At 63.4% G+C, this 24,671-nt stretch overlaps 1 protein-coding gene across 4 annotated transcripts; it reads right to left on the bottom strand.

Moving 5' to 3' along the window:
• Nucleotides 1–258: 258 nt before the first annotated feature.
• Slco4a1 (solute carrier organic anion transporter family member 4A1) lies at nt 259–23,222 on the bottom strand. 4 transcript variants are annotated; one of them, XM_046433875.2, is made up of 12 exons: nt 23,089–23,222; nt 12,321–13,189; nt 11,113–11,203; nt 9,633–9,754; nt 9,110–9,218; nt 5,321–5,475; nt 4,217–4,412; nt 3,256–3,418; nt 2,998–3,170; nt 2,800–2,864; nt 2,284–2,432; nt 259–959 (listed from the first exon to the last, which is right to left on the bottom strand). In XM_046433875.2, the coding sequence occupies exons 1-12, from the start codon at nt 23,157–23,159 to the stop codon at nt 816–818; spliced, it is 2,307 nt and encodes a 768-aa protein (XP_046289831.1). In that variant the 5' UTR covers nt 23,160–23,222; the 3' UTR covers nt 259–815. The 4 variants fall into 4 exon arrangements, with proteins under 4 accessions (XP_046289831.1, XP_046289834.1, XP_046289832.1 ...); XM_046433878.2 differs by having other exon boundaries at nt 2,284–2,370; XM_046433876.2 differs by having other exon boundaries at nt 4,217–4,351; nt 9,633–9,749.
• Between the last annotated feature and the right edge of the window lie 1,449 nt (nt 23,223–24,671).

Here is a 24,671-nt window from a genome sequence, read left to right as displayed (position 1 = left end):
CTAACTCTGGGCACGCACAGATGGGGCAGGTCATCTGTGGGTGGGGAGGCAGGTGGTGTGGGCCTGTCCACGGTGGGCCCTGAGGTGGAGTCTGGCGGCTGTGGCTTTGTTCTCAGGTTACAGGGGAAGGGAGGGTGCCCAGCAGGGCATTGTGGGCCAGGCCAGTGCCAGGGACAGCCTGCACCACAGAGCTACATGAAGAATGGGCAAAGCCACCAACCCTTGCAGATTCATGGAATAATACTCTGGTACAGGATGTAAGCTTTAAATATTAAAATGTATTTACATATGCACAGTTTGAAGGGGTCAGAGCAGCACTCCTGGCTGACTACTGGCCTCTCCCTGCAGGATTCACAGCCACGGGAGTTGGCCCTGACGGACCCCCTGTGACCAGGTATGAAAAAATCTATAAATGTGCTTTATGCAAAATGTGGGTCCACAAACATATTTACACAGGTTTCTCCCCCTCCAGTGCAGAGGCCACAGCTCGAGGACAGGTGGTGACAGCAGCTCGGGCGACAGGTACAGTAGGGGCACCCCTGGCACAGCCTTCCCACAGGCTCCAGGCTTTGGAAGAGGCAGGAAGTCAGGGCCAGGCCGGCTGCCCACGGGGTGCGCCGTCCTGAAGGCCCGGCTTGGACACCAGGCCCACCTCGGACAGCCTCCTGCCTCGGAGGCTGTGATCCCCCAGCCGTTGCTGGGTCGAAGCTGGGGAACCCCAGGAGGCCAGGATCCAGGGTGGGGGTTTAGTGCTGGCCCTTCCAAGGGGACGTCAGGGAGTGCAGGTGGGGGCTGCAGAGGCCTGCAGCCTGGGGTCAGAGGTTGCTCTGCTGCTGGGGCTCTGTGGGGCTCTCGGAGGCGGAGGAGTGGCTGGGCAGGGAGGCTTCCGTGCCATCAGAAGATCCCGACGGGGACTTGTACAGGAAGCAGGCGGCCGCGAAGAAGAGGAAGCCCAGAACCTATGGGACAGACAGCAGGGGCCTGCTGGACCTGGCTGCTGCCCCCTCTCAAGGACCCTAGAGCCCAACCCCCTCTGGAGAGAAGACACAGGGTTCCCGGTGACTCCCACCTGTCAGTGAGGGGAGGCAGAGGATGGGGCCAGGGAGTGTTGCAGAGGGCGTAGGCAGTGTCCCCCAAAGGACATGTGCAAGTCCCAACCCAGACATGTGAGGGGACTTAGAAGAGGGTCTTAGCAGAGGTCACTAACTGAGGGATCTAAGACTAGGCATCCTGGATTTAAGGTGGCCCTAAATTCAATCACTGGTGTCCCCACAGGAGACTGGTGCCCGAGGGGAGGGCCCTGGAGGCTGGGGCGTGCGGGGCAGGCATCTGCACCCAGACCTGCTGCACAGAGGTGGGCGGCTCTCCCTGAGCCCCGGGGACGGCTGCTGGCTGCTCTGCTGGCACCTCAGAGCCCTGATGGCGGTGTCCTGCTGTTGGGGCTGGTCTGTAGGACCTTGCAGGGGCAGTGACCCAGGCAGGGCCTCTATACTGTGTCGGGGTAGAGCTGGGCTTCCTTGCCACAGGGACTTTGCCAGGTGTGAGGGGCCATGTGCAGAGTGCGATCACGGGTGGGCACACCCTCAGGGGATCACCCACCGGGCTTCCTGGGCACCCCTGGGCTGCAGGCCTGAGACAGCACTTGGGAGGGCTGTTTCTAGTGGTCCAAGGCCAGTGTTCCCCGGAATCTGTCGGCACCCCCCAACGCACCATCCCAGGCCCACCCAGGGCCTGTCTGCTGCAGGGCCCTGGGGCACCCTGGCAGCAGGAGCAGTGGGGGGGGGGGGCACGCCGCTCTTTTGCAGAGCTGCAAATCCCCTCTGACTTGGCTATTTTTATGCTAATCCCAAGAGGAAGACCACAGGTGGCTGAGAATCCCCAGAGGCCAAGACTCCCAGCCTCAACCCAGACCCTGAGGCAGTTGGAGGCTCAGTGTTCTGTCCCTCAGGGAGGACCCACCAATACCACACTGCCCCCAGGGAGCCCCACTGCCGACAGGGAGCTCTCCTTAAGAGCAGAAGAAAGGGGGTCAGGCTGGGACATGAGGGACTTCACCCACGAGGCCTGGCTTGGGAGCGCAGCTGAGTCCAGGGGCGGCTGCTCTTGACTCCCGGCCAGGACTCCCTCCACAGCACGCTGGTGGGATGGGGAAGGACACCCCTTTTGAAAACCAGCTGTGGGAAGGTCTGTGGAGGCAAGAGCTGGACACACGGGCTGGCCTGAGCCCTAGCTCGCTGGGGGGAACCACCCTGGGCCCTCTGCTGTAGCCCTGGGCCTCCTTACCTTGTATGTGAGCCCCGCGATGAGCATGTACTGGCTCATGGCCGCGTTCTGGTACACGAAGCAGGAGCCCTGCTGGCCACACTGGTCCTGCCAGAGCAGGCAGGCCCTGTCAATCACCCAGCCGAAGGCGATGGGCCCCGGGATGCTGCCTGTGGACAGGGCTGGATTAGCACCCGGCAGGGGACTGGGGGCAGTGGAGACCAACGTGTGTGGGCTCTCGGCAAGGCAACTCTGCCCTTGGTGTTGTCAGGGGCGAAAGGGACACAAGTGGCCCATTCTCTGCAGACTGGCACCGGTCGGGAGTGCCCCATCTCCGAGCAGGGGGACTTTGTGTTAATGAGGGAGGCAACCCTCTGGGCAAAAGAAGACCAAGGGCGCCCTCTAGTGGTCAGTGAGAGAAAGGGCCCTTCCTAGCCACGTCATGCCAGGCGGCCCAGCTCAGGGAGAAGTCACCCAGGTGGGCCCTTGTGCAGAGAACAGCGTACAGGGTACATGCACTCTCAGGTTGCACGGTACCTAGGGTCCTGACTAGGATCCACTGGATTCCCAAGGCAAAGGATCTCTGCTGGTCACAGACGCACCTGCAACAGAGAACCGCAGCGTCGACACACACACAAGTGTGGCTGCACCCAAGCCACACCCGCCAGGCTGCCACCTCCCTGGGTGGTGTCACTCCAGCACTGGCCGGGGTCTGAGGGCAGGCGGCCTACTCACCGCAGCGTGGCGGTCAGTGCGGGGATGCTGCTGAGGAAGGTGAAGAGGATCACCAGGAACACGAGGGCCAGCAGCAGGGGCTTGCTCGGGCAGGCGGAGGGGCACTTCCCCTCAGTGGCGTGGCCAGGCTCCACAGAGACGCTCGGAGGGACACAGCTGCAGCCTCGGTACACCTGAGGAGCCAACGGCAGCACTGGTGGTAGGGAGCAGGCCCGGGCCTCCCAGTCCCAGGGCTGGGGTGGGGCAGTGGCCACTTACCTTCTGGCCACCTGGGCCTGTCTCGGCGGCGGGGCAGCCCGCGTGGCAGGGGGAAAAGTACTGGGTGCCATCGGAGCCGCACACGGGGCTGTAGTGTTCGGGCCGGCAGTGGCAGACAGCATTGCAGGCGGCTGTAAGGTTCAGGTGGCCTCTGGGCAGGAGGCTGCGGGGAGACCAGGGCAGTGGGAGGGAGGCTGGGGCCAGGTGCCCATGGCCCAGGGCAACCCAGAGCAGGCCCCACGCCCACAGGTCTGTGCCACCCTGAGCGCCCTGTGAGTCACTGATCAGCCAGGTGCCTCCGGTTCTCCCAGGGGGCTGGCGTCAGTGCCCTGACCCTCTCTGTGTGGCCTCCCTTTCCCTGAGGGGCCCCAGGGTGTTAGGAAAGAGCATCAGGCACAACTGCCCGGCCTCGTCTTGCCCCATGCAGGCAGTGCACCCAGGCTTCCCGCCATCGCGAAGCAGCACCAGGCCCAGCATGGTGCACGCTTGCTCCACCTTTCCTCTGTCCCCAACTAATAAAGAGTCTTGGTGGCGCCTGAGGACCGGCCTCCTCACTCCCTCCAAGGAGAGCCCTGTGTGTGGAGGGCACCTTGGGGCCTAGGCCACTCGGCAGGCTCCAGGACGTCAGCTCAAGGGCTCCCGGAGACAAAGGCTGGGCGCAGGTGTGGGCTGCGTGCGAGCATCTCACCCCACTGACCCCGAGGGACAGGGCCCTGGCATCCCCTCCCCAGGGCGAGCCCACCACGCTCCTGTCGACACAGGGCCCTCTGAGCTGGCACTACTCCACCCCCTGCAGAGGAGACTGAGGCCCAGAGCATGCGACACTTCAGGGGACAGAGCAAGGACCTGGTGGGCGGTGCAGTGGACGCTCTGCCAGGGCCATCCTCACCCTTTCCCGCCCTAGGGAAGCCCTCGGGGGACACCAGTGCCCATTGGTGTGGCACCCGCTGCTGGGTCTCACCTTCCACCATAGCCAGCTGTCACGCCCGCCACGGGAACGTTGGGGCAGTGTGTGAGGAAGACCAAGAAGGACAGCAGGCTGATCAGGGTGCACAGCAGGCAGAACCGGACGGTCCCAGAGCCGCGGAGCTTGAACCTGTTCACGAAGTAGCCGCCCAGGAGCGTGCCTCCACCACCCGCCGGCACCACCAGGTACCCTGGGGAACGGGAGGGTCAGGCAGGGCCCAGGTCCTGGCCTCCACTTTGTGGGCAGGGAAACTGAGACAGGCCGGGCAGTGCTGCGACTGGCTGAGCTCCCAGCTGCTGCCTGGGCAGAGCCTCTGTGCAGGGTCTGAGGGCGTAGCCCAGGGCAGCTCTGGTCACCCTGGGCCCCACCGAGCCTACAGGCCAACCTGGACTGCGTCTGATGGGAGGCTGGGGTTGCTGGGCACATGGCCTCCGTGCTGAGAGGTGCACCAGGAGGCCTCGGGGCAAACTCAGCCCTTGGCTACATGACCCAGGCCCGCTGTGGGGGCAGGAGAGAGGAGGGCGTGCGGGAGTGGGAGAGGGGCTTGAGGGAGTGACTGGGTGGGTCCGGGCACGTAGGGTAAGCCCAATGGGGCCAGGTGAGGAGTGGTGTCTGGGGAGGGGTCCCAAGTCTGATGCCCTCTCTGGGCCCTGCATGTGGGGACCTGGCCAGTGGGTCAGCCTGCTGACCCTTGCCCATGCTGCACCGCTCTGGGGCACCTGCTGCCCTGTGTGGGGTCCACGGGGCTGGGGCAGCTGCCAGCCCAGGGTGCCTGTGAGCACCACTGAGGGAGGCCTGAGCACCCCCACTGGCCCTGGAGGCCAGCTGCCTCGCCACTGAGCGGTTTAGGCTTCCACCAAGAAGCCTGGGGACACCAGTGCCCGGTTCACAGGGACAGACAGTCCCGGACCCCATCTGGGACAAATGGCAAAGTGGCCTGGGTGGTGAACTGGTGGAGCCCGCCCCACCCTCTGGCCTGGAGCGCTGCCCACTCAGAGGGACATGGTCCTTCCACCAGGCTCCAGGTTGCCCTGGGCACTTGCTTCCTGCCTAGTGGGGAAGCAGGGTCGCTTTTGCAGAGCACCCCGAGATCCTCACCAAACAAGGTGGCAGCTTCTGAGGCACTCAGGCTGAACTGAGCCTCGAGGAACTTGGGTCCGAACGTCGACATGGCGGCGATGAGGGTGGCCTCGGTAGCCCCTGCCAGGCAGAGCAGGATGAATGCGGGGTTCTTCAGGAGGAGCCACATAGAGCTAGACAGGGAAGGGGCATGGGAACCAGAGAGGAGACAGAGGGTCAGAGTTGGCCAGATCCACCCTGAAGCCATTGCCCACCCCCCTGAGCACCACGTGCCCTAGTTCTGAGGGGCAGTGGAGTGCAGTGCAGTGAGGGGGCACCCCACATTTATTCCATAGAAGCCAGGAATGGGCACAAGACTCGGCTTGGAAGGTAGAGGGCCCCTCTGACCCTCTCATCCTGAAAGCTGCTGAAACTGATGGTGTAAGAACCCTGGATCTGCCACGGCCACATTTCTGGCCACCCCACAAGGAGACCTGAGTGATCAGACACTGCTCAAGTGCCCGCCACAACCAGCAGAGGGGCCTAGAGAATGACAGGGAGTCGGTGGTCACCAAGTCCAGGCTGGGTGGGCCCAGGACAGGGCCCGGGGTTGCCAAGAGGTCTCAGCCTCCAGACCTGGGAGAAGGGGTGGGGAGCCTATGGGGACGGGAAGTCGGCCCTTCAAGGAGCCCTGGGTGGGCTTGGCCAGCTCCCAACCTCTCTTGGCTTGCGCATGGGGACGGTGGCCATGGAGGGGCGGGGTGAAGCCAGGCCCTAGGGCCGACACAGCCTGCTGGTGCCACGGTGGATCTGTCTGAGGATGCGGAGGACGGGGGCCTCTATTCGCGGCTTCCATCTGTCTGGCACCCGAGGAACCTGGGCAGGTGCATGTCCCCCAACAGCTTCCCGGTGGGGGGGCGCCTCAGTCTGCCCCCCTGGGCCAGGGTGAGAGCAGGGTGCCTCGAGGAGGCCGTTGAGCTGACTGCTGACCGTGGGCTTCAGCCGAGCAACACAAGGCACTTGAGAGGGCGGGGGCGGATCCGCCCCAGCAGTGGGGCTTGGCGGGACTGCAGTCAAACGCCCAGCTGTCTCAGTAGCCTCATGGGGTCCCTCCCTGTTCCCAGATGCCACTGGTCTCCTGGACAGGGCACAGCACCGTCTCCCGGCTCACAGCAGGGTAGGCTCTCTCCCGTTTTTGACAAGAAAGCAACTTCTGGAGCGCCCTAGGGAAGGTGGTTGTGAACCCTCTGCGTGCACGCTGGGCCTTGAGGACTCTCCTGCATGAGCCGCTCTGGGCGTCCTCTCAGGGTCCCACAGCGCCCAGGGCTCCATGGCCCTGTGGCTCCTGTCTCAGCAGGACAGGCGATGCCCTCCTGCCCAAGCCCATGTCAAGGTGATGCTCAACATCTGACACCCTAAGGTCCCGTGTTACGAGGACGCAGGACAAAAATAGCTTCTGAGAAGGAGGTGTGCACTGCGTAGCCACCGTCGCCTCGGAGCCGACTCTGCCAGCAGGCACCTCTCGGAGCCCAGGAAGGCGAGGGGGTGGCGCAGGTGCCAGGCAGGCCCCAGCAGCACTGGCAGGGCTCCTTCCATGTGGAACAGGAGCTCACCAGACTTCAAGATTGTATGACTTCAGGGTGAAAAAGGCTTCTCTCTGTCAGCTACTGAGCTTCCAGGGCTCAACACGGGGAAGAAGAGAGTGCTCAGGAGACCCCATCCCACAGCAGGTCCAGGTGGGCACGGGGCACGGGCTGGTCCTGGCAGGTCCAGGTGGGCACGGGGCACGGGCTGGTCCTGCAGGTCCAGGTGGGCACGGGGCAGAGGCTGGTCTTGCAGGTCCAGGTGGGCACGGGGCACGGCTGGTCCTGCAGGTCCAGGTGGGCACGGGGCACAGGCTGGTCCTGCAGGAATAGGTGGGCACGGGGCACAGGCTGGTCCTGCAGGTCCAGGTGGGCACGGGGCACAGGCTGGTCCTGCAGGTCTAGTGGGCACGGGGCACAGGCTGGTCTTGTAGATCCAGGTGGGCACGGGGCACGGCTAGTCCTGCAGGTCCAGGTGGGCACAGGGCACAGGCTGGTCTTGCAGGTCCCAGTGGGCACAGGGCATGGGCTGGTCTTGCAGGTCCCAGTGGGCACAGGGCATAGGCAATCCTTCAGGTCCTGGTGGGCACAGGACATCGGCTGATCCTTTAGGTCCTGGTGGGCACAGGACATAGGTTCATCCTTCAGGTCCTGGTGGGCACAGGATATAGGCTGATCCTTTAGGTCCTGGTGGGCTCGGGGCATGGGCTGGTCTTTCAGGTCCAGGCAGGCACAGGGCACAGGCTGGTCTTGCAGGTCCTGATGGGCACAGAGCATGGGCTGGTCCTCCAGGTCCTGGTGGGTGTGGGGCACAGGCTGGTCTTGCAGATCCTGGTGGGCTCAGGGCATGGGAGCCCTGCAGGTCCCAGTGGGCACAGGGCACAGGCTGGTCCTGCAGGTCCAGGTGGGCACAGGGCACAGGCTGGTCCTGCAGGTCCAGGTGGGCACAGGGCATGGGCTGGTCTTTCAGGTCCCGATGGGCACAGGGCACAGGCTGGTCCTGCAGGTCCCGATGGGCACAGGGCATGGGCTGGTCTTTCAGGTCCAGGTGGGCACAGGGCATGGGCTGGTCTTGCAGATCCCGGTGGGTGCGGGGGTACCGGCTGGTCCTGCAGGTCCTGGTGGGTGCAGGGCACTGGCTGGTCCTGGTGCTCAGGGACTGAGAGTGGGTGGTGATGCCCTGAGAGTTGCCCAGGCCTGCCCGGCTGTGGGGGGCCTGGCTGGGGAGCAGTGCTCTGTGCGGAGGAATGCAGACATCCTGTCTCTTCATCCAGCCGCAGGCTGCTGGGCAGACTCTCGTGTTGAATTCTCCAGAGAACCAGCTGTGACCTCAGTGGAGAGTGCTCCTGGAGTTCCCACCACGGCTGCTCTAGGAAACTAGCCCTGACGCACTGAAGAGGCCCATGGGGCCCATGTCCACCCTGGATGAGGCTCACTGCTCTGTGCTAAGCTGGCTGTCGGCCGTTGGCTCTGAGCCGTCATTGCTGGGAGTGGGGAGTATGACCTGGCCTGGCATGGCCGCTCCAGCACCCCTGTCCATGGGGCCTGCTTGGCCATGCCATGGGTCACCCCTCCTCAGTGGACAGCTCCCCCTTCCCTGTGGAGAGCCCCATGGAATACAGAGTCCTGCAAGATGAGGACCCTGGGTACCAGGGGTCCACAGCTCCCCACTGTCCCTCTGAGGCCCCAGCAGCTCAGGCCTTGTCCCTTTGTGCACAAAGACAACGAAGCCGGACCACAGAGAAGGAAGAGGGGGTGGAGTGAGGCCAGGAGCCAAGGAAGTGACTGTGGGGGGAGGCAGGCTGGTGGCCAGGAGGGTGGCAGCAGTGTCCCACAGAACCAGGGCCACCTGCAGGTGATCCCCAACACCTGGCCAAGCAGCAGGGCCCAGGCTGTGGGACAGGGCTCTCAGGGGGTCTTGGGGCCCGACGCAGCTTCCTGGAGACCCCTGGGGCACACAGGCCACAGGGAACCTTGCTGGTATGGAGCAGGTTCTCTACGGGGCTGCAAGGTGCCACGGGGTGTCCTTGGGTGTGGGCTGAGGCCCCGGCCCCTAGTAAGGGAGCCATGGTGGCCGCAGCCCTCACTCAGGGACATGACCTTGGCCCAGGAGGCTCTGCCTAATCTTTGCCCATGTTTTGGGGTAGGTGGGTCATGAAAGAGGCTCAGGGGCTGAGGGGTCACCATGGGCCCAGGAGGGCCTCTGGGGGTCTTGAGGACCAGGCCGTGCTCCCCAGGGCCTTACAGGGGCAGGTCTCGGATGGTCCTCCCGCGGGCCGGGTTGCTCGCTGCCTCGTGGCCGCGCTCTCTCTGCTGTGCTTCTGCTGCCCTCATGGCCACGTAGCGCTGGGAGCCTGGAGGGAGAGTCAGCAGGTGGCCGCAGCTCCCAGAGGGCACAGGCTCTGCGGGCCGACCCTTACTGCTGCTCCACCCCAGGTCTGGGGGCACCTCCTCTGACACCTTCGCAGCGACTCCTCGGAGGGCAGACAGTCCCCCAGAACCCCAGTGCCACCTGGGGCTACCTGGGGCCAGCGGGAGCACCAAGGGCCTGCCCTGGGCAGGACAGGCTGCTGCGTGGCCAGGGGCAGTGGGAGGAGGCCACGGAAGGAGGCCACAGCTACGGCTGACCAGCCTGCCCAGCCTGCAGCACGGTATCCCTCCTCCCAACAGGAAGGTTGGATCAAGGACCCTGAGACCCCCCCTCGCTCCCCAGCAGTCAGAAGGACTTGGAGAAGGAAGTGGACGGGGAGGCAAGGGGGTAAACCCACCTGGTAGCCGCCGGGGGTAGCCGAGGATAGGGATGGCGATGAGGAAGGCCGCAGCCCCAGCACCCAGGAAACCGATCCACCAGGCACCAACCCACTGAGGGCTCTCCGTGGTCAGCTCTGTCCTGTCAGGAGGGTGACAGCATCAAGGTCACCGAATGGCTCAGTGGTACCCTCCCCACTACACACAGGCCAGGTGACTGACTGGCTCCTCCTCTGCAGACCCCCAGAGTCCCTCCACACATGGTCAATAGAGGCCCACACACTGCAGCTGCCATCCCCTGCAGACTAAAAGCTGGCCACTCGCTGGCTTGGACATCCCCTGGGACAGCTGGCTCCAGGTACAACCTGCACTCAGGACCCGGAAAGGGGGTCTGCAGCCCAGTCCCAAGGGGCCCAGGAGGGGAGGGCTCTCCAAGCAACAGCAGAGTGTCCCACACCCAAGCCAGCACAGAGGGGGACAGATTGCACCCCTGGGCTCCAGAGGGCTCTGCTGGAGTGCACTAAGCTCCGGAGAGACCCCTGCACATGTGACTGTGACCTGCACAGGACATGCAGATTACAGTGCACGGGAAGCATCATGGGGAGCAGCAGCCCTGGAGCCCAGGCCGGGAGGAGTGGGAGCAGGGCAGCTTGCAGAGGGGCAGGGGGACACGGGCACCAGCAGAGTGAGGAAGCCCCAGGCAGCCTCTCTGCTCTGTCCAACAGGAGACACCACGGCTGCCCTGGGGGGACCTGCTCTGCCTCCCACCTTTGCACAGGGAGCTAAGTGTCAGACGTGGGGACATGAGCCCAGGCCTCTCCAGGCCCTGCACTGTCCAGTCACACTCAATGTGTCACCCTACCCTACCGCTAGAGCTTCTGGGAGGACAGAGCTCTAGAGGCCCCAACAGGTGCCATCAGCAGAGTCCCAAGGGATACTGGCACCTGAGACACATTGTGCCCTCTGTGGACAGGACAAAGGACTGGAGCCACCAGAGCCCTGTGGCCCTGGGTGGCAAGGGTGAGCCTCCCCCTTCTCTTCCATCCCCATCTCTTTCTCCCCACCGTTCTTGCTTTCTCACCCTCCAGCTTAAAAAAAATTACTGTTTGGTATTGGGCATTAAACCCAGGAGTCACGTCCCCAGCCCCCATCCTCATTTTTTTGAGACAGGGTCTCACTAAGTTTCCGGCTGTCCTGGAATTTGAGATTCTCCTGCCTCAGCCTCCAAGGGCGGGAATGACAGGTGTGGCCATGGTGCCCAACTCTCCTGCTTTAGTCACAAAACTAGCATCACAGACAAGATTCGGGAAACAGAGGGCACAGAGCACCCTGGGCTGGCAGCAGAAAGGGGCTGGGCCCAGCAGGTGGGGCACAGGGAAGCCCTCTGCCCCACCTCCCCCAGGCCGGGCTCCCAGAGCCGCCCACAGACCCCCGAGTCCCTAGCAAGGCCGTCCCCAGCTCCCCCCGCTCTGGCTCTGTGCAGGGACCCAGGTCACTCACCGTTGGCCCAACTCTGTGTACACGTTCAGCATGGCACCTCCAACCAGATAGCCAGCAGCAGGGCCCAAGATGGCTGCGGTGTAGAAGATGGCTGGGGGGGACAAGAGTTGGGGGCTCAGGAGCCACCCTGGGCACTCCCAGGGGCCTACACCATGTGTTTGCACCTGCTGTCCACCATGGCCCATGGGCCAGGTCCGTCCACAGCCTGAGCCAGGCCTAACACCTGGGCAACATCACCTTCTCAAGATGCCCCAAGGTGAACCTAGACTCCCCCATGAGGGCAGATGTGCCCAGGACCCACTTTGTAGGTGAGGGCGGCAGCCACGGCCTTGCCCAGGTGCAGGAAGGGCCCAGCCCACAACCAGGGTTTGGGAGGGCCAGCCAGGCAGGCGTCCACCGGTGGAGTGATGCAGCCCCAGCTTGCCTGGCACCCAGGGTGGCAACCTCTGGGTGGCTGAGGAAGCCTGGTCCCCAAAGTGCCACCCAGCTGCTGGGACCATCTCTAAGCTGCCCCTCCTGGGAAAGCCAGGTCCCAGAGGGGGGACATAGAAAAGCAGGCCAGGTGGGCAGAGCGAGGCTCAGGCGTGGGAGGGGACTGGGTCCACTGTCCCAACACAGGGACAGCTGGAGGCTGCAGTTGAGGCCCCAGCAGAGGGCCCACCTGGGCAGGGTGGGGAACACGCCAGTCCCGGGTGGCTGCAGAACCCAGGAGCTGGCCACTTTGTCTCAAGTCCTGACTCTCCTGGTTCCCTTCCTCTACTTCCCGCCCGTGGGGCCGAGCCGAGCAGGGGTGGGCTTGTGGGGAGACTGGCAGGGCGGGGCCTGCCCTCCTCACCTGCCCGCAGGGCTCTTCCGTGCACGGGGACGCTCTGCGGCTGCTGCTGGGCCCTGTTCATGCCTAAGGGAGCCCCACGACGAGGGCAGACCCCGTGTGGAGCCTTGGCTGGGTTCCCAGGTCCTGTGGCCTGGAGCCCCTGCTGGGGGCCTTGTAAGGGGGCAAGCATCCCTCATGCCCCATGGCACTTGGGTGAAGCCACCACTGGCTGCCATACCAGGTGGGGCTCTGGGGCCAGAAGAACCAGGGAGCCATGAAGCGCTAGACCCCCACCTACTCTCCACAGGTGCCGGCTCAGGACTGGCTGTCCTCACTCTGCTAACACCAACCTGGCCTCTAGCGCCCACCCTGGCCCCTCAGCCAGCCCACTCACCGATGTAGACGGGCGAGTAGCTGGACTTGACGTTCTCGTCCAGGTAGGTGACACCCAGCGTGTAGAGGGGCGTGGCACCCATGCCGTGCAGGAACTGGCCCAGCATGAAGACCAGCCGGTAGCGGGACAGGCCTGAGGTGCTGTCCGCACACAGCACGCTCTGGTTGGCCGGGCACGTCCTGGCCCCTTCATCCACCTCCACCTCGTAGCGGCCGGCAGTGAAGTGGGGCAGCGCGAACACCAGCGAGCCGCTGCCTAGCACCAGCACGCCCCAGCCCAACCAGCGGGGCTTGTGCCCGTTGCCCCCAAAGTAGCTGACGAAGGTGAGGCAGAGGCAGGCGGCGATGTCGTAGCTGCTGGCGATGAGCCCGCTCTGGTAGCTGTGCAGGTCGAAGCGGCGCTCGATGGAGGTGATGACCGTGTTGATGAAGCCGTTCACGGTCATACCCTGCAGGAAGGAAGCCACGCACAGGAAGAAGAGGAGGCCCTTGGGCGTGTTGAAGACCTGCAGGCACCGGGGTGCGAAGGCCCGCCAGCCGCACGCTGTGTCCTGGGGACCCTCGGAGATGGAGACATAGCGCACCTCACGGGGCCCCAGGCTGCTGTGCTTCTCAGCCCTGGGCTCACACAGGAGCTGGCCGCAGGAGTCCAGGGGGCTGTGGGCGGAGCACAGGGAGCCGGGAGTGACGCCAGGCAGGGTGGGGTCAGTGGCCGAGGGCATGCTGGGAAAGAGGAGCTGTGGCATGGAAAGGAAGCCCTTGTCCACCGTGACATGCTGGGGCATCCTGCCCCAGGGCGAGGGCTTCAGTAGGTCCCTGAGACAGTCGCAGGCCAAGTGGCTGCGTGGAAATCCAGTGACCGGGTTGATCCTGTGGGAAGAGGTGCTGGTTAGCAAACCTGGCCTCCGGAACACTCTGACGTCCCTGGGTGATGGCCCAGCCGCCCCATCACAGGTGCCTTCCCTGACCCTCCCCAAATCCAGGGTGGCCTCTGAGCAGACCCAACCTTAGGGCATCCTGCCTGGTCCCATGTCCTGCCAGGTCCCCATTCCAGTGCTCCTGTGAGCACCGCAGGAAGAGGCTGTGTCCTGGGAGGGGAGCCTGCAGGGCTGAGGCTGAGGGCAAATTGCCAGGTGGAGGCCTCGAGGTGGGAGTGGGTGGGACATGGCAGGACTGCACAGGGACAGCGGACTCGCGCTCCCCGCCCACAGAGCTCTTCCTGCACACAAACTGCCTTTGCCGCCTGCTGGTGCAGCGCCCCAATGGACCCAGCCAGGGTGAGCAGCAGACACCAGCCCAGCTGGATTCTTCCTGAGGTTCATGCATGGGCGGCCCTTGCGCCCTGTGGCACAGAGCAATCATGTGGCTCCAGGTCTCCAGGGCATGGGGACCGAGATGGGCCTCTGAGGCCCCAAGGAGCCCTGCACACTGGGGACAGGCCACGCCAAGGTCACAGCGACTGCCTGTGCTACACGGTGGGTCTTCCGAAATGCTTGGAGCGGCACTCAGTTCTGTGGAAGCCCACTGCCTGGCTCAGCCCACCTTGCAGGAGCAGCCCCACGTGTGTGTGCCCTGGGTTCACAGGCTCCTCACTCTCCCATGCCACCCAGGAAGGGAGGTGCCCGAGTCCAGGGGCACAGGTTCCCCCAGGCCCAAGTCCTCCCAGGAGCACAGGTGGCAGCTACTCTGCAGGGTACAAGGCCTGTTGCGGGCTTCCGTCCAGAAACAAGCCGTGGCAGAGCACGTCACGGCTCAGGGGATCCTGGCCTCCAGCATGCGGCTCCTGGGCCTGCCTGGCCTCCTGTCTCAGCCCCGAGAGAAGATATGCTGCTGCCCCAGGACCTCGGAGCAGGACCACGTGTGGACATTGGGCCTTCAGGAGGGAATCCCATTTGACCAGGTCCTTGCAGGAGGGAAGGTTGGACACCAGTCTGCTGGGGGGAGGAGGCCGTGAGAACACACGCAGGCCACAGGCCAAGACAGGGCAGCTGCTCCTTGCGGCTTCGGGGGACCCAGTGCTGAGACCCTCCATCCTGGACTTGAGCCCAGCAGCAGGAGGCAGCAAGGTTCTGCTGTCTGCCCCGCCCCCTCCCCTCCCCATCATCTGGAGTCTTCATTACAGAGGCCCCAGGAGTCCCAGGGACCTCAGGCTGCCATAAGGGGCAAGGAGGTGCCTTGGAGCCCCCAGGACCCAGGGGGTGACGAGCCTGGGGAGGCCCAGAGTGCACCGGGCAGGGCACAGCGGCAGCTCACAGGCCATGGGCGTGGGCGCTGGGGTGCTTCTGGAGGCCTGGCTAGGGTGGCCTTTACTGACAAATGTCCTCCGGTACTGGGGACAACAAATTCCTCGCTTTGTTAGACTTTAAATAAAGGGTAGGACTTTAGGCAAACCAGGGACAGGCCCAGGGACCAGCCCCAGAGCCAGAGTGGGGTCTTGCCAGGACTGGGGGTTGCTCCTAGGTTGGCAGAGACCAGACAGTGTGGCCTCCCTCACTCCCTTCCGGGCCCCACAAGACGCCCCCTCCCGCAGTGCACCCCAGGGCTGGGCGCCCGGGCCCCCTCCACCTCCTCTGCCAATGCTGGTCCCTCAGCCCACACATCTCACAAGTGCCACAGCCAGAGGCCACAAGTGCCAACCCAAAGGCCCACTCATCTCCTGCCTCTCAAGGGCATGGAACGCCACAGACTTTGAAGAAGCCCTCTGGCTGGTGACATCTGGTGGGTGCTGACTGTACCAGCCTGGCCTAGCTCTCCAAGGGGGTGCATGGTTCGTCCACAGCCACGCAGCCAGAGAGCAGCAATCAGGCCCTGATCCGGGCGGCTGGCTTCGGAGTGTGAGGAACCACGACTGTCTTATGAGGCAGTATTGAGAGAACCCTGACCGTGGCAGGCGTGTGTGCACAGGCCCCGTGCTGACACTGGAAATGGGCACTGCTGGGCATCGGCAGCTGTGTTTCGATGCCAAGAACAGCAACTATTTGACCGCAGTCATCCCCGGGGGCCTGTTCTCAGTGCCGGTGACCAGGCCAGGGTTTTTTCTCCTGTGCCAACATCTCTCTGCAAGCTGGCTGCCAGTTCAGCCCTCAGGGCAGTGCCAGAAGGAAGGAGGGGGGCCGCGTTTACACAGCGGAAATAACAAGCGTCCCAGAGGAGCCACAGGTGGTCGCCTGCAGCGCCAAGCCACCCAGCAACCAGCCAGGGAAGCCAGTGAGTGCATTCAGTGCTGCAGGGGTCAGGGCAGAGGGCATGCTGGAGCCAGGGCTGGACGGGGCAGGGTGACAGGGAGGGCCATGCACCAGCCCAGACACTGTGGGCTACCAGCAGGCTCAGGATGGAGAGAAGAATGGAGGTGGCCCGAGGTCCCCCAAAACTCTGGGGGGGAAACCTGTGGCTTTGCCTTCCAACGCCAACTCCAGCGTGGGCTTTGGGCTTGTCCCACGCCTACTGAGCCTGCTCAGCCCTGGCCTTGGGGTGGCTATGGCACAACACAGGTGACCCAAGGACCAGTCTGCAGGGTGTGGAGGAAGTCAGGCCACAGAGCTCCTGTGACTAGCAGTGGCCACAAAAAACCCAAGAACTTCCTGCTCAAGAAAGAAGCCATCTTGCAGAAAGCTGTGGTGGCCCTGCTCCGGGCTCAACTTCACCTTGAGCTGAAAACTCTGACCCAAGTGTGCAAAGGTCGGCCTAGAACTAGACTTCGCTCCTACATTCAAGTGAGTGCTTTAAAGGCCTATTTTAAATACTAGCCAGGGACCTTCTGGGCTTACAACCTGCTCCTTTTAGGAAGGCCAGTGAAAAGCATTCTGTGGCCGTTTGGAGGTGTCCACCATTGGGCCTGCACAGCATCCCTGGGGGGTCAGCTCTGTGTGCTCAGGCCTCTGGTGGCTGGGCCGAGGAGCGTGCCTGTGTCACCTGCAGCCGTCCTGCCTCAGTCCAGCCTGTTCTCCCAAGACTGGACGCCTCTGCTCGAGCCTTTTTTTTTTTTATGAGTAGCGGTCCCCTCAGAGGAGGCTGAGTCCTGCTGCTGATTGGGGAGAACCACAGCCCCTGCAGGGACCTGGCTTGTGTCCTCCACCAGCAGGGTAGATGAGTGGTAGGGGACTCTGCCAAGCCCTAGCCTTCCCAAGGTCTCCCACAGATGCCTGGCACCATGGATGTGGCCCTGTTGAGTGAACAAGCCAGAGGGAGGTGCCCTGCTCATCCGCCTTGCTGGACTTGAAGGAGCCGCACTGGACACATGGCACAGGCCTTGAGTCCTGAGGCACCTTTCCACTGCAGACACCAGCCCCATTCAGGAAATGAAGGCCACAGCCGCAGTAACCACACAGTGACATAGTGGCCAGACACGGCTGGGCGGACGTGGCCAGCCCCACCTTGGTCTTGTGGCCACAGGCTTCCTCAAGACAATGCTGGTGAGGCCTGGGGCAGGGCCTGGCCCCTGAAAAGCAAGCTTCTTCCTGGGATCTGCCAACTTCTGGGAAGCCATAGCAGATCCTGCCGGGGCCTTCCTTGGAGGTGAGCTCAGGTCACCAAGTGCAGACAGCACATGAGTCCACTGGCTCTCGTCTCGGTCTTGGGCCCTTTGTGGAAACCTGGTGAGCCAAGGAGGGTGCCATGGCTGTGTGAGGCCCCTGGCCCCTGGTCCAGCCCCTCTGCAGAGGGCAGACGCTGCAGCTGGGCTGGGGTCGGGCTGACCCTTGTGAACTGTGTCCTCTGGGGCCGGCGAGTATGCATGTGTACATGAGTCTGTGTGTGCACACACGCACAAGCGGGCCCATAACTTTTCTCCTGTTGGAATAGGATTGGACAAAGGGGTGCCAGCTTTGGGCCTGCTAACCCACAACAGCAGCAGACGAGCCCCAGCGCCCCCAGGCTCCCAGCACTGGTGTGCTCTGGCCACCTGACAGCATCCCTCAAGATGGCACTTGGCTGGGGGATGCAGCCCGCCTTGACCCTCGACCCCCATTCGAAGGACCTGCCTCTCCCAAAGGCTTCCCTCAAAGGGCCATGGAGATCTCAGAACTGCCCCCTCATCATAAAGCTGGCCACGTGGAGCAGGTGGTCAGTGCATAGATGGATGACACCTGCTCTGTGGCCAGCACAGGTGAGCTGAGGTGACACTGCTTCTCATGGGGCCTGAGTTATAGGCCGGGCTGATGCTGAGGGGGGCCTGAGCAAGGCAAGGGCTGCAGCTGGGCAGCTGGGGACAGCAAGAGGGAGACCTGGGTCCAGGGGATGGGCAGCCATGGGGAGAGGAGACCACACCCGCAGGGGAGGGTCAGCAGCTCCTGCCAGTGTCCGTGTCCTGTGGAACTCTCATCCAGAAAGCCCCTTGCACTGAAGCCTGGGTCTCCCTGTGGCCTTTGCAGAGGCACCTGCTTTCTGAGGCCAAGCGCAGTGGTCTTGGAGCTGGGCCGCTAGCCCCGGGGGTACTGTGCATCAGCTTGGCTGGGCCATGGGTGCCCGGACATTTGTCTGACACCAATTTGGGCGTCTCTGTGAAGGTGTTCTGGATGAGATGCATTTGATTCTGGACAGGGTCCAGCAGGCCACCCTCTCAACGTGGGTGGCTGCAAGTGGTCTGTGGGAGCTGCCCAAAACAGAAGGCTGCATATGAGGGGCCCCTGCTGGGAGCCGCTGCGGCCCACCTCTGGGCTGGAGCCACGCTGCCAGCTGTCCTGGGCCTCCGGGGGCTGTCTAAGCTCCCAGGACTTGCTAAGCCAGGTCCTTACAAGTCCCTTCATGTGTGTCCAGCTGGTTGTCCTTCTCCCACATGCTGCCTTAACCTATGCAGTGGTCGATCTGCTCCTTTGTTGCATGCTGGACACTGGGGTTCAGGCCCTCTAGAATGCGGTCCCCCAAAAGGGTCCCATAGCCCCTGCACCTGGCTGCAGCCTACTTGTGCCCTGGGTCCCAACAGCCCTGGCTGTGGAGAGCAAGTGGGAACTGGGAGTTCACCCTGGTCCCCACCAGGGAAGAGCCTCTGACAGCACACCCAGCACCATCACACTTATGAACAGCCCATGGGCCCACGCTGGCTGGCACCTTCCTGGGCACACAGACCCTGCGACATGCAGCCCGTTGTGGGAGGTGGGTCCATGGCCCCTGCCAAGCTGGGCACACTCTCCACTGCCCTGTCCCTAGGATAAACTCTCTGCTGGGACTTCTGCCATGTGTGGCCACTGAGCAGCCAATAGCAAGGAGCCTGGGTGAAGCCTGCCCACGTGCCCAGACTGGGAGCCACCACTGGTGCTCTGTGCAGTAAGGTCCCTGGGGCACTGCTGGCTTCTGGGCCCCACTGTCTCCCTTCATCCCAAGGGAAAAAGCCAAAGCTGGAAGCACCTGGCACGGTGCCTCGGGTGGCCTCCTTGGCCTGAGCAGAGCACAGACTGAACTCCACTCCTCAGGGCAGAGGGAGAATGCAGGGCACTCGCTCTCTGGAGAGGCATGGGCGCCCCTCAGCCTGCCCCAGCTCTGACCAGGACAGCTGGCGGGGCAGGAGGAGCCCTGACAGATTAGGCCAAGATGATTAGCTGGGGCCTGGTGCGTGCCTTGGAGCCTGCGGCCAGCGGCTTACTGGGGGCTCTGGGGTACACACGTGTCTGTGCCTGGTCTTTCAGGAGGGGGCTGCGGGAGACCATAGGTCCCTGCTGAGTCCCCCGCACTATGTCTCAGGGGTAGCAAGTGCTGACCTTCCTCTGCGTCTGGCCAGTGTCTAGGAAAGAACCCAGTGGCTCCCTCAGGAAAGCCCTCTGAGAAGCCAGGGGCCCCTGCGGGTGGCCACCAGATGGGGAGCCTGCAAAGCCTCCACTTGCAGCCGGCATGAAGGACATGGCCTCCCCAGGGTAGCCCTCAACCTGGCACAGTGCTGGTGCTTGCTCCTGACTCCCTGCCCGATGGCCCAGGGAGGCCTGAACCTTCCATGTCTGGGGATGCTCCAGGCCTGGTTCCTAGACCCACCTGGACCTTGGTGGCCAGGGCAGAACCACAGGTTCCATTTCTCCTCTCTTTAGGCACCAGCCCCAGCCAACGACCTGTAGCTGGCTCCCTGTGCTGCCCTGCCCTGTCACCGGCCCTCAGGAGAACAGGACACACTTTTCTTGCCTCCTGAACCACCCTGGTATCTTTCCTGGGCGGTGAGGGGAGGCACTTCCACATCCAAGAAAGGGCTCAAGGTACTTCCAGGGCAGGCATGGGGAGGGTTCAAGGCTGCTGCACACCTGGCACAGCCCAGCATGCACACCTGGTGACCACAGCAGGTGAGGTGCAGGAAGCCAGCTGCTTTGCATAAAGGCCAGCAGGGAAGGAGAGATGACGCAGAGCCCCGCTGGGGCACAGGGCTGGCTCCAGAGGACCTGCCCCCCCAGCTCCTCCCACTGCACCTGGGAGTGTGGGGAGGGCGGGACCAGCTGGGGGAAGCAGCACATTGTCCCTCCTCTGCCTCCTGACCACTCATGGACCTGGAGGACAGGCAGAGGCTGTCTGCACACCATGCAGGTGCTCCCACCTTAGGCAGGCCACTGACCTCTCTGGGCCTCAGTTTACCCCTGCAATGTGGCACAACGTCATGAGGGCGAGGGTCCAGCCCCTCTACACCCACGGGCCTGGGCACCACTGGGGCTCATGAGGAACATATCAGTTCCCAACCCAGGAACTGGCACACCTGGGCCCCTCCACCTGTCCCCACACCTGCCTCCCAGCTCATTTGATGTCTAGGGACACGAGTGGCTTGCATTGTCCTCATGTCTGGCTCCCACTGCAGCACTGCCATTGCTAGTAAGCATGTACGTGCTGGCCATGACCGGGTTTTCCTGAAGGTGGGGGTTCACAGCCCCATGGTTTTCATGGCTCTCCTGGGTTCTGCAGGACCAGGCTTTGCGCAGATAAGGAATCCGCCTGGCACAGCTAGGTCACTTTGTTTTCAGATGTCTTCTTAAGCCCATGGGTCTCCTGAAGGACGGACTCCAAGGACAAAATCCAGTGGCCTTCAGCAGGTGGGGGAGGGAGGCCTGCTGGTCCGGGCACTCTGGCTCATATCCAAGGGCGGTACCTCAGATACCCAGGGCCTTCCAGATGAAACCACGGGGAAAGGCAGGCCTGGGTGGGCGAGAGGGGCCTCAGAAGAAGCCTGGGCTGGTGGGGTGGAGAGGAGACAGTTCAAGTGCCCTGGCCCTGGAGTCTGGGGTCTCTGGCACTAACAGACGAAGCCCTGGCTGAGGCGGGCAGGGGATTTGAAAAGCACTCGCCCTCCCCCAGAAATGTGATGCTGATTCTGCGTGATGCTGGGGGGAAGGAAGCTGCACCCTGGTTGTCCAGGGGAAGGAAGGGGTGTCCAGGAAAGCCAGAGGCCTTGGCATCTGAGGACAGTGGCTGCAGAAGAGGTCCCCAGGCCCCAGCTCCCTGCCCTCACCTCCTGTTCCCTCTGCCATGACCCCCAGGAGGATGCAACCCAGGGTCCAGCGAGCCCATTCCCCGTGCTCCCTGACCCGTGCACTGCTGGTGCCTTCCCCCTGCCGCATCTCCAAGGGCACAATCCCTGAGGGCCTCTCTGATTACTCGCTGTGGTGGAGGACCAGGGTTCTGCCCCCACTGTGGTCACCAAGACCACACCGAGCCCAAACAAGCAACAGGTCCCAGAACAAAACAGCAACAGGGTTTCAAGAACTGTCCAATGGTGGCCCTTGTCCACACTCCACTGGACACAGCCATGGAGGAGCAGGCGTGTGCCAGCACGGCTCCCCACCTACCCCTCCTGTCCACAAGCACAGGCTCACATTGCCCCTCCTGGGGCCCATCTCCTACCATCTGGGGAGAACTCAGGGACAACTCAGTCCTCTGAGTCTATGAAGTCATAAAATTATATGGACTCAGTAGGACCACCTGGGTGATAGAGTAACACTCGAAGACACTTCTAGACCCAGGCCGTGCAGGCCCAATACTAAGCTCCACAAATGAACTCTGATCTCACAGTGAGCAGGAAGCCTCTGTATCTGGACGTGAGAGCTCAGCCACTGGGCGTCTACTGCCTGCTGCTAGGTCCTCTCACACCACACTGCCCTCATCCTGCCTGCCCTGCCCTCCGCAGTGGTGGGCAGGGATCTGGTTGGGACTTGCCCAGCACCTGCTTCAGGACCACGCCCAGTGAGGCACAATTAGGTCATAGCTCCCTTGGAGGGGAACAGCCCATGAAGATTTTCCAGGCAGTACCTGCTGGCCTTGCCCAGCGGGAAAGCAGGACAGTTCCTGACGCAGGGCAGTCAGGCTGAGCTGGCTCCAGATGGCAATCAAGAGGCCCCTGCCCTGGCCCCCTCAGCAGCACATGTGTGGCCTCCCTCCCTGAGAGACACCCTTCCTCCTGTATCCTTAGGTCACAGACTGGCCTAGCCAAACGCGATGTCCCCTTAACTGTGAGCCCTCCCTGGGTGCCCTGGGTACTGGTCTACCCGCTGCGGAGAGTGTGATCAGAGACTAATGTGGAGGCAGGCAAGCTGGGCAAACGTCTCACCTCACCCCTTGGGCATCCTGGTGCCTGGCAGGCTCCCTGGGCCGTAGGAGTGTGAACAATGCCCCCTGCAGGGGCACAGAACAGCACAGAGCACCTCCCTGTGCAGGGGACAGCCACCTGCTGTCAGTGATGGTATGACCAAGATTCTGGAGCCAGGAGACCCAGGTGCTCTCCCCTCTGAAGTCCATCTGCCCCAAGTGCAGAGAGGAACTTCTCAGGGCTGGGAAGAGCCAGCTTCGGATCAGGCAGAGGTAAGCTAAGTTCTGAACACACGCTTCAGGATCAGCGATGGAAAACAGCCCCATCGCTGTGGAAAACTACTGGGGTTCCAAGTCTGCAGAGGGAAGTACACCCCTTGGCCACGAAGGAGGGAGGCCGCCCACGCCACACTGGGCCTCACTGGGCCACACTGAGCCACATCGAGTCAGAGGCGGGAAGAACCCCGTCCTCAAAGCGGGATCACGCTGGTCCCTCCCCTTCTCTCTCAGAGACCTGGTGAGCTGGGGCCGGCCTCCCCGCGGAGGTGGAAATCCGGGGCGTCTGATTTGTCACGGGTTTCCTGGTCCCCGGCCAAATGTGTGCACAGAGCACCGGTGGGCGGCTGGCACCCCGGTTTGCATCCTCCCGGGCCAGGGGAACCAAGGGCTGCACCAGGGTGCCAGCTGTGGGAACCATCCCACTCCTCCTCCCCTCCCTGGACAAAGCCCCACGAGAAACTTCTGTGCCTGACGATTTCCTCCTAGACTCGCAGCAGCATCCGGTGCAGGTGGGTGACCCGCTGCTACCCTGAAGCCCTGGGCAGTCGCATCTGTCCCCGGCCTGACCCACCGGTCTACACCTGCGTGGGCTCGCAGCCACTTGCCCAGGTCACCAGCTCCGCTCTCCAATCGGCTCTAAGCCCCCAACCACCACCCACTTTTCCTTACGCACCGCGGCAGCGGGGGACCCCTTCACCCTCCTCCCGCCTTCCAGAGACTCTGGGCTTCCTGCCTGGGAAGCCGCGGAGAGAAGGGCGAATTTTGAATCCGGTTCCCCTCGGTTCTGCCTCCCCCGGAGTAGGAGCTCGGGGCGCACTGGGGATGCCCGGGCCTGCAGCCCGCCAGCATCCCACACCTCTCTCTCGGGACTAACGCTGCCTCGATCTGGCTGGGTCCCGCCCGGCCTCCGCCGGCACCTGCCGTGCTCCTGACGTCAGCAGGTCTGGTCCCTGCGCACCTGGGCCGCGCCCCACCGCGGCGCCCGCTCCCGCCCCCAGTGCACTCACCGTCCTGTGGGCCCGGCCGCCGCGCCGCGCTCCGCGCTCTGAGAGCAGCGCGCTGCCCACTCCCGCTTCATTCATCGCTCTGGGCCGCCCCCGCCGCGGAGGCCGCCGGGTCTCACCACGCTGGCCAATGGCAGCGCGGTCCGGACGGGGCCGGGCCCTGAGCTGACAGCTCCGGGAGCCGGAGCGCGCGCGCGTCGCGTCGCGGGGCGGGGCCGGCGGGCGGAGGCGGAGGCGGAGGCGGAGGCGGGGCGAGGGCAGGACCAGAGGCGGTGGCACGGAGTTTCGCGGAGCGCGTGGCGGAACCCAGGGAAGCCGCGGTTTCTCGCCCAGCTCCTCCAAAAGGCCGCCGGCTTCGAGAGGTGGGCGGCCCCGCGAAGGTCACCGCCGGCTCCCAGGTCCCACGGGCGCTCGGCCCCTCGGCCGGCCTAGGACGCCCCTGCGCACCCTCTCCCGGGGAGGCCACGGTTCCTGCCCACAGCTTTTTCCATAAAACGATGTTGCTTTGACATTAGCGCTGACATGGAGGGGAGGGTACCGGATGCATTCCCCTGACGTGCGCCCTGTTACATTCCTACCAGTGGTTCCCTGCTGCGACCTCGAACACCTCACAGAACCCCTCTGGGCCTCAGCGTCCTCTCTGTGAGTGGGGGCAACGACAGCGCCTCCACACAGAAGGTTGAAACTGCCCCAATGAAGAGGGAGGCTGTTGCATAAGAACAGGATGTGGAGTTGCCAGGTGTCGGCCGCCGATGGAAATAGCTCTCCAAAAGTTTCTCCTTTTTGGTTTCCGCAAATTCATGTAGGAAGACGTCTATAAAAGTCACCCCTGGTCTGGGAGTGTGGCTGGCTCAGCTGAAGAGCCCTTGTTTGTCAGGGGTGGGGGCCGGGGTTGGATCCTCAGCACTGCAAAGAAAGAGGAAAAAAGCCGACTCTGCACACTGAGTGTGACTCCTGAGATGAGCTGGGTGAGGGAATGACCAGACAGGGCAGGGAGGAGCACAGGAGCCTCCAGCTCCCCAACCGGGAGGGTAAGGCAGGGCCGTGTGGGGGTGTCACTGCACAAAAGAGAAGCAGGTGCAGGTGCAGGTGCAGGGACTTGGGAGTGTCTGCCTGCCCCGCTAGTTAACGAAGGGCCTTCCTTCCTGCGGCACCTGGTCCTGTGGGCCCTGCTAATTTCCACAGGGCCCCAGCCTGTCTGTGTGCCAGTCCTCACTCCCAGAACTGAAGTGAGGTCCAGCTGCTCCTGACACTGCCCTGCAAGAGAAGAAACCAACCAACCTTTGCTCTGGACCTGGTAAAGGACGACGCACTGCAGGGCCCAGGCTCTTCCACCTGAAAGGGGAGGTGGGGTGCACCTGGAGAGAGCAGGAGCAGCCTGCAAATGTCTCCCCAGTTGCATGGACCTGCTCAGGTGTGGAGCCCCACAGCCGACCGGAGAAGCCTCAGAGGTGGTGAGCTCCCCGTCAGGAGCCCTGGGAGGAGTTCGCCTCCTGTGATGTGATGCTGAGGAAGAGCGCCCACGTCAGAGGCAGGGCTGGACTCGGTGTTTCCTCAGCTTAGTTTTGGATTATATCCCCTGAAAT

The sequence above is a fragment of the Marmota monax genome, unplaced genomic scaffold (assembly GCF_021218885.2).
Source record: "Marmota monax isolate L192 unplaced genomic scaffold, Marmota_monax_Labrador192_F-V1.1 WCK01_AAM20220418_F8-fsc00014, whole genome shotgun sequence".
NCBI lineage: Eukaryota > Metazoa > Chordata > Mammalia > Rodentia > Sciuridae > Marmota > Marmota monax.
This window is presented reverse-complemented; position numbering and strand designations above follow the sequence as displayed.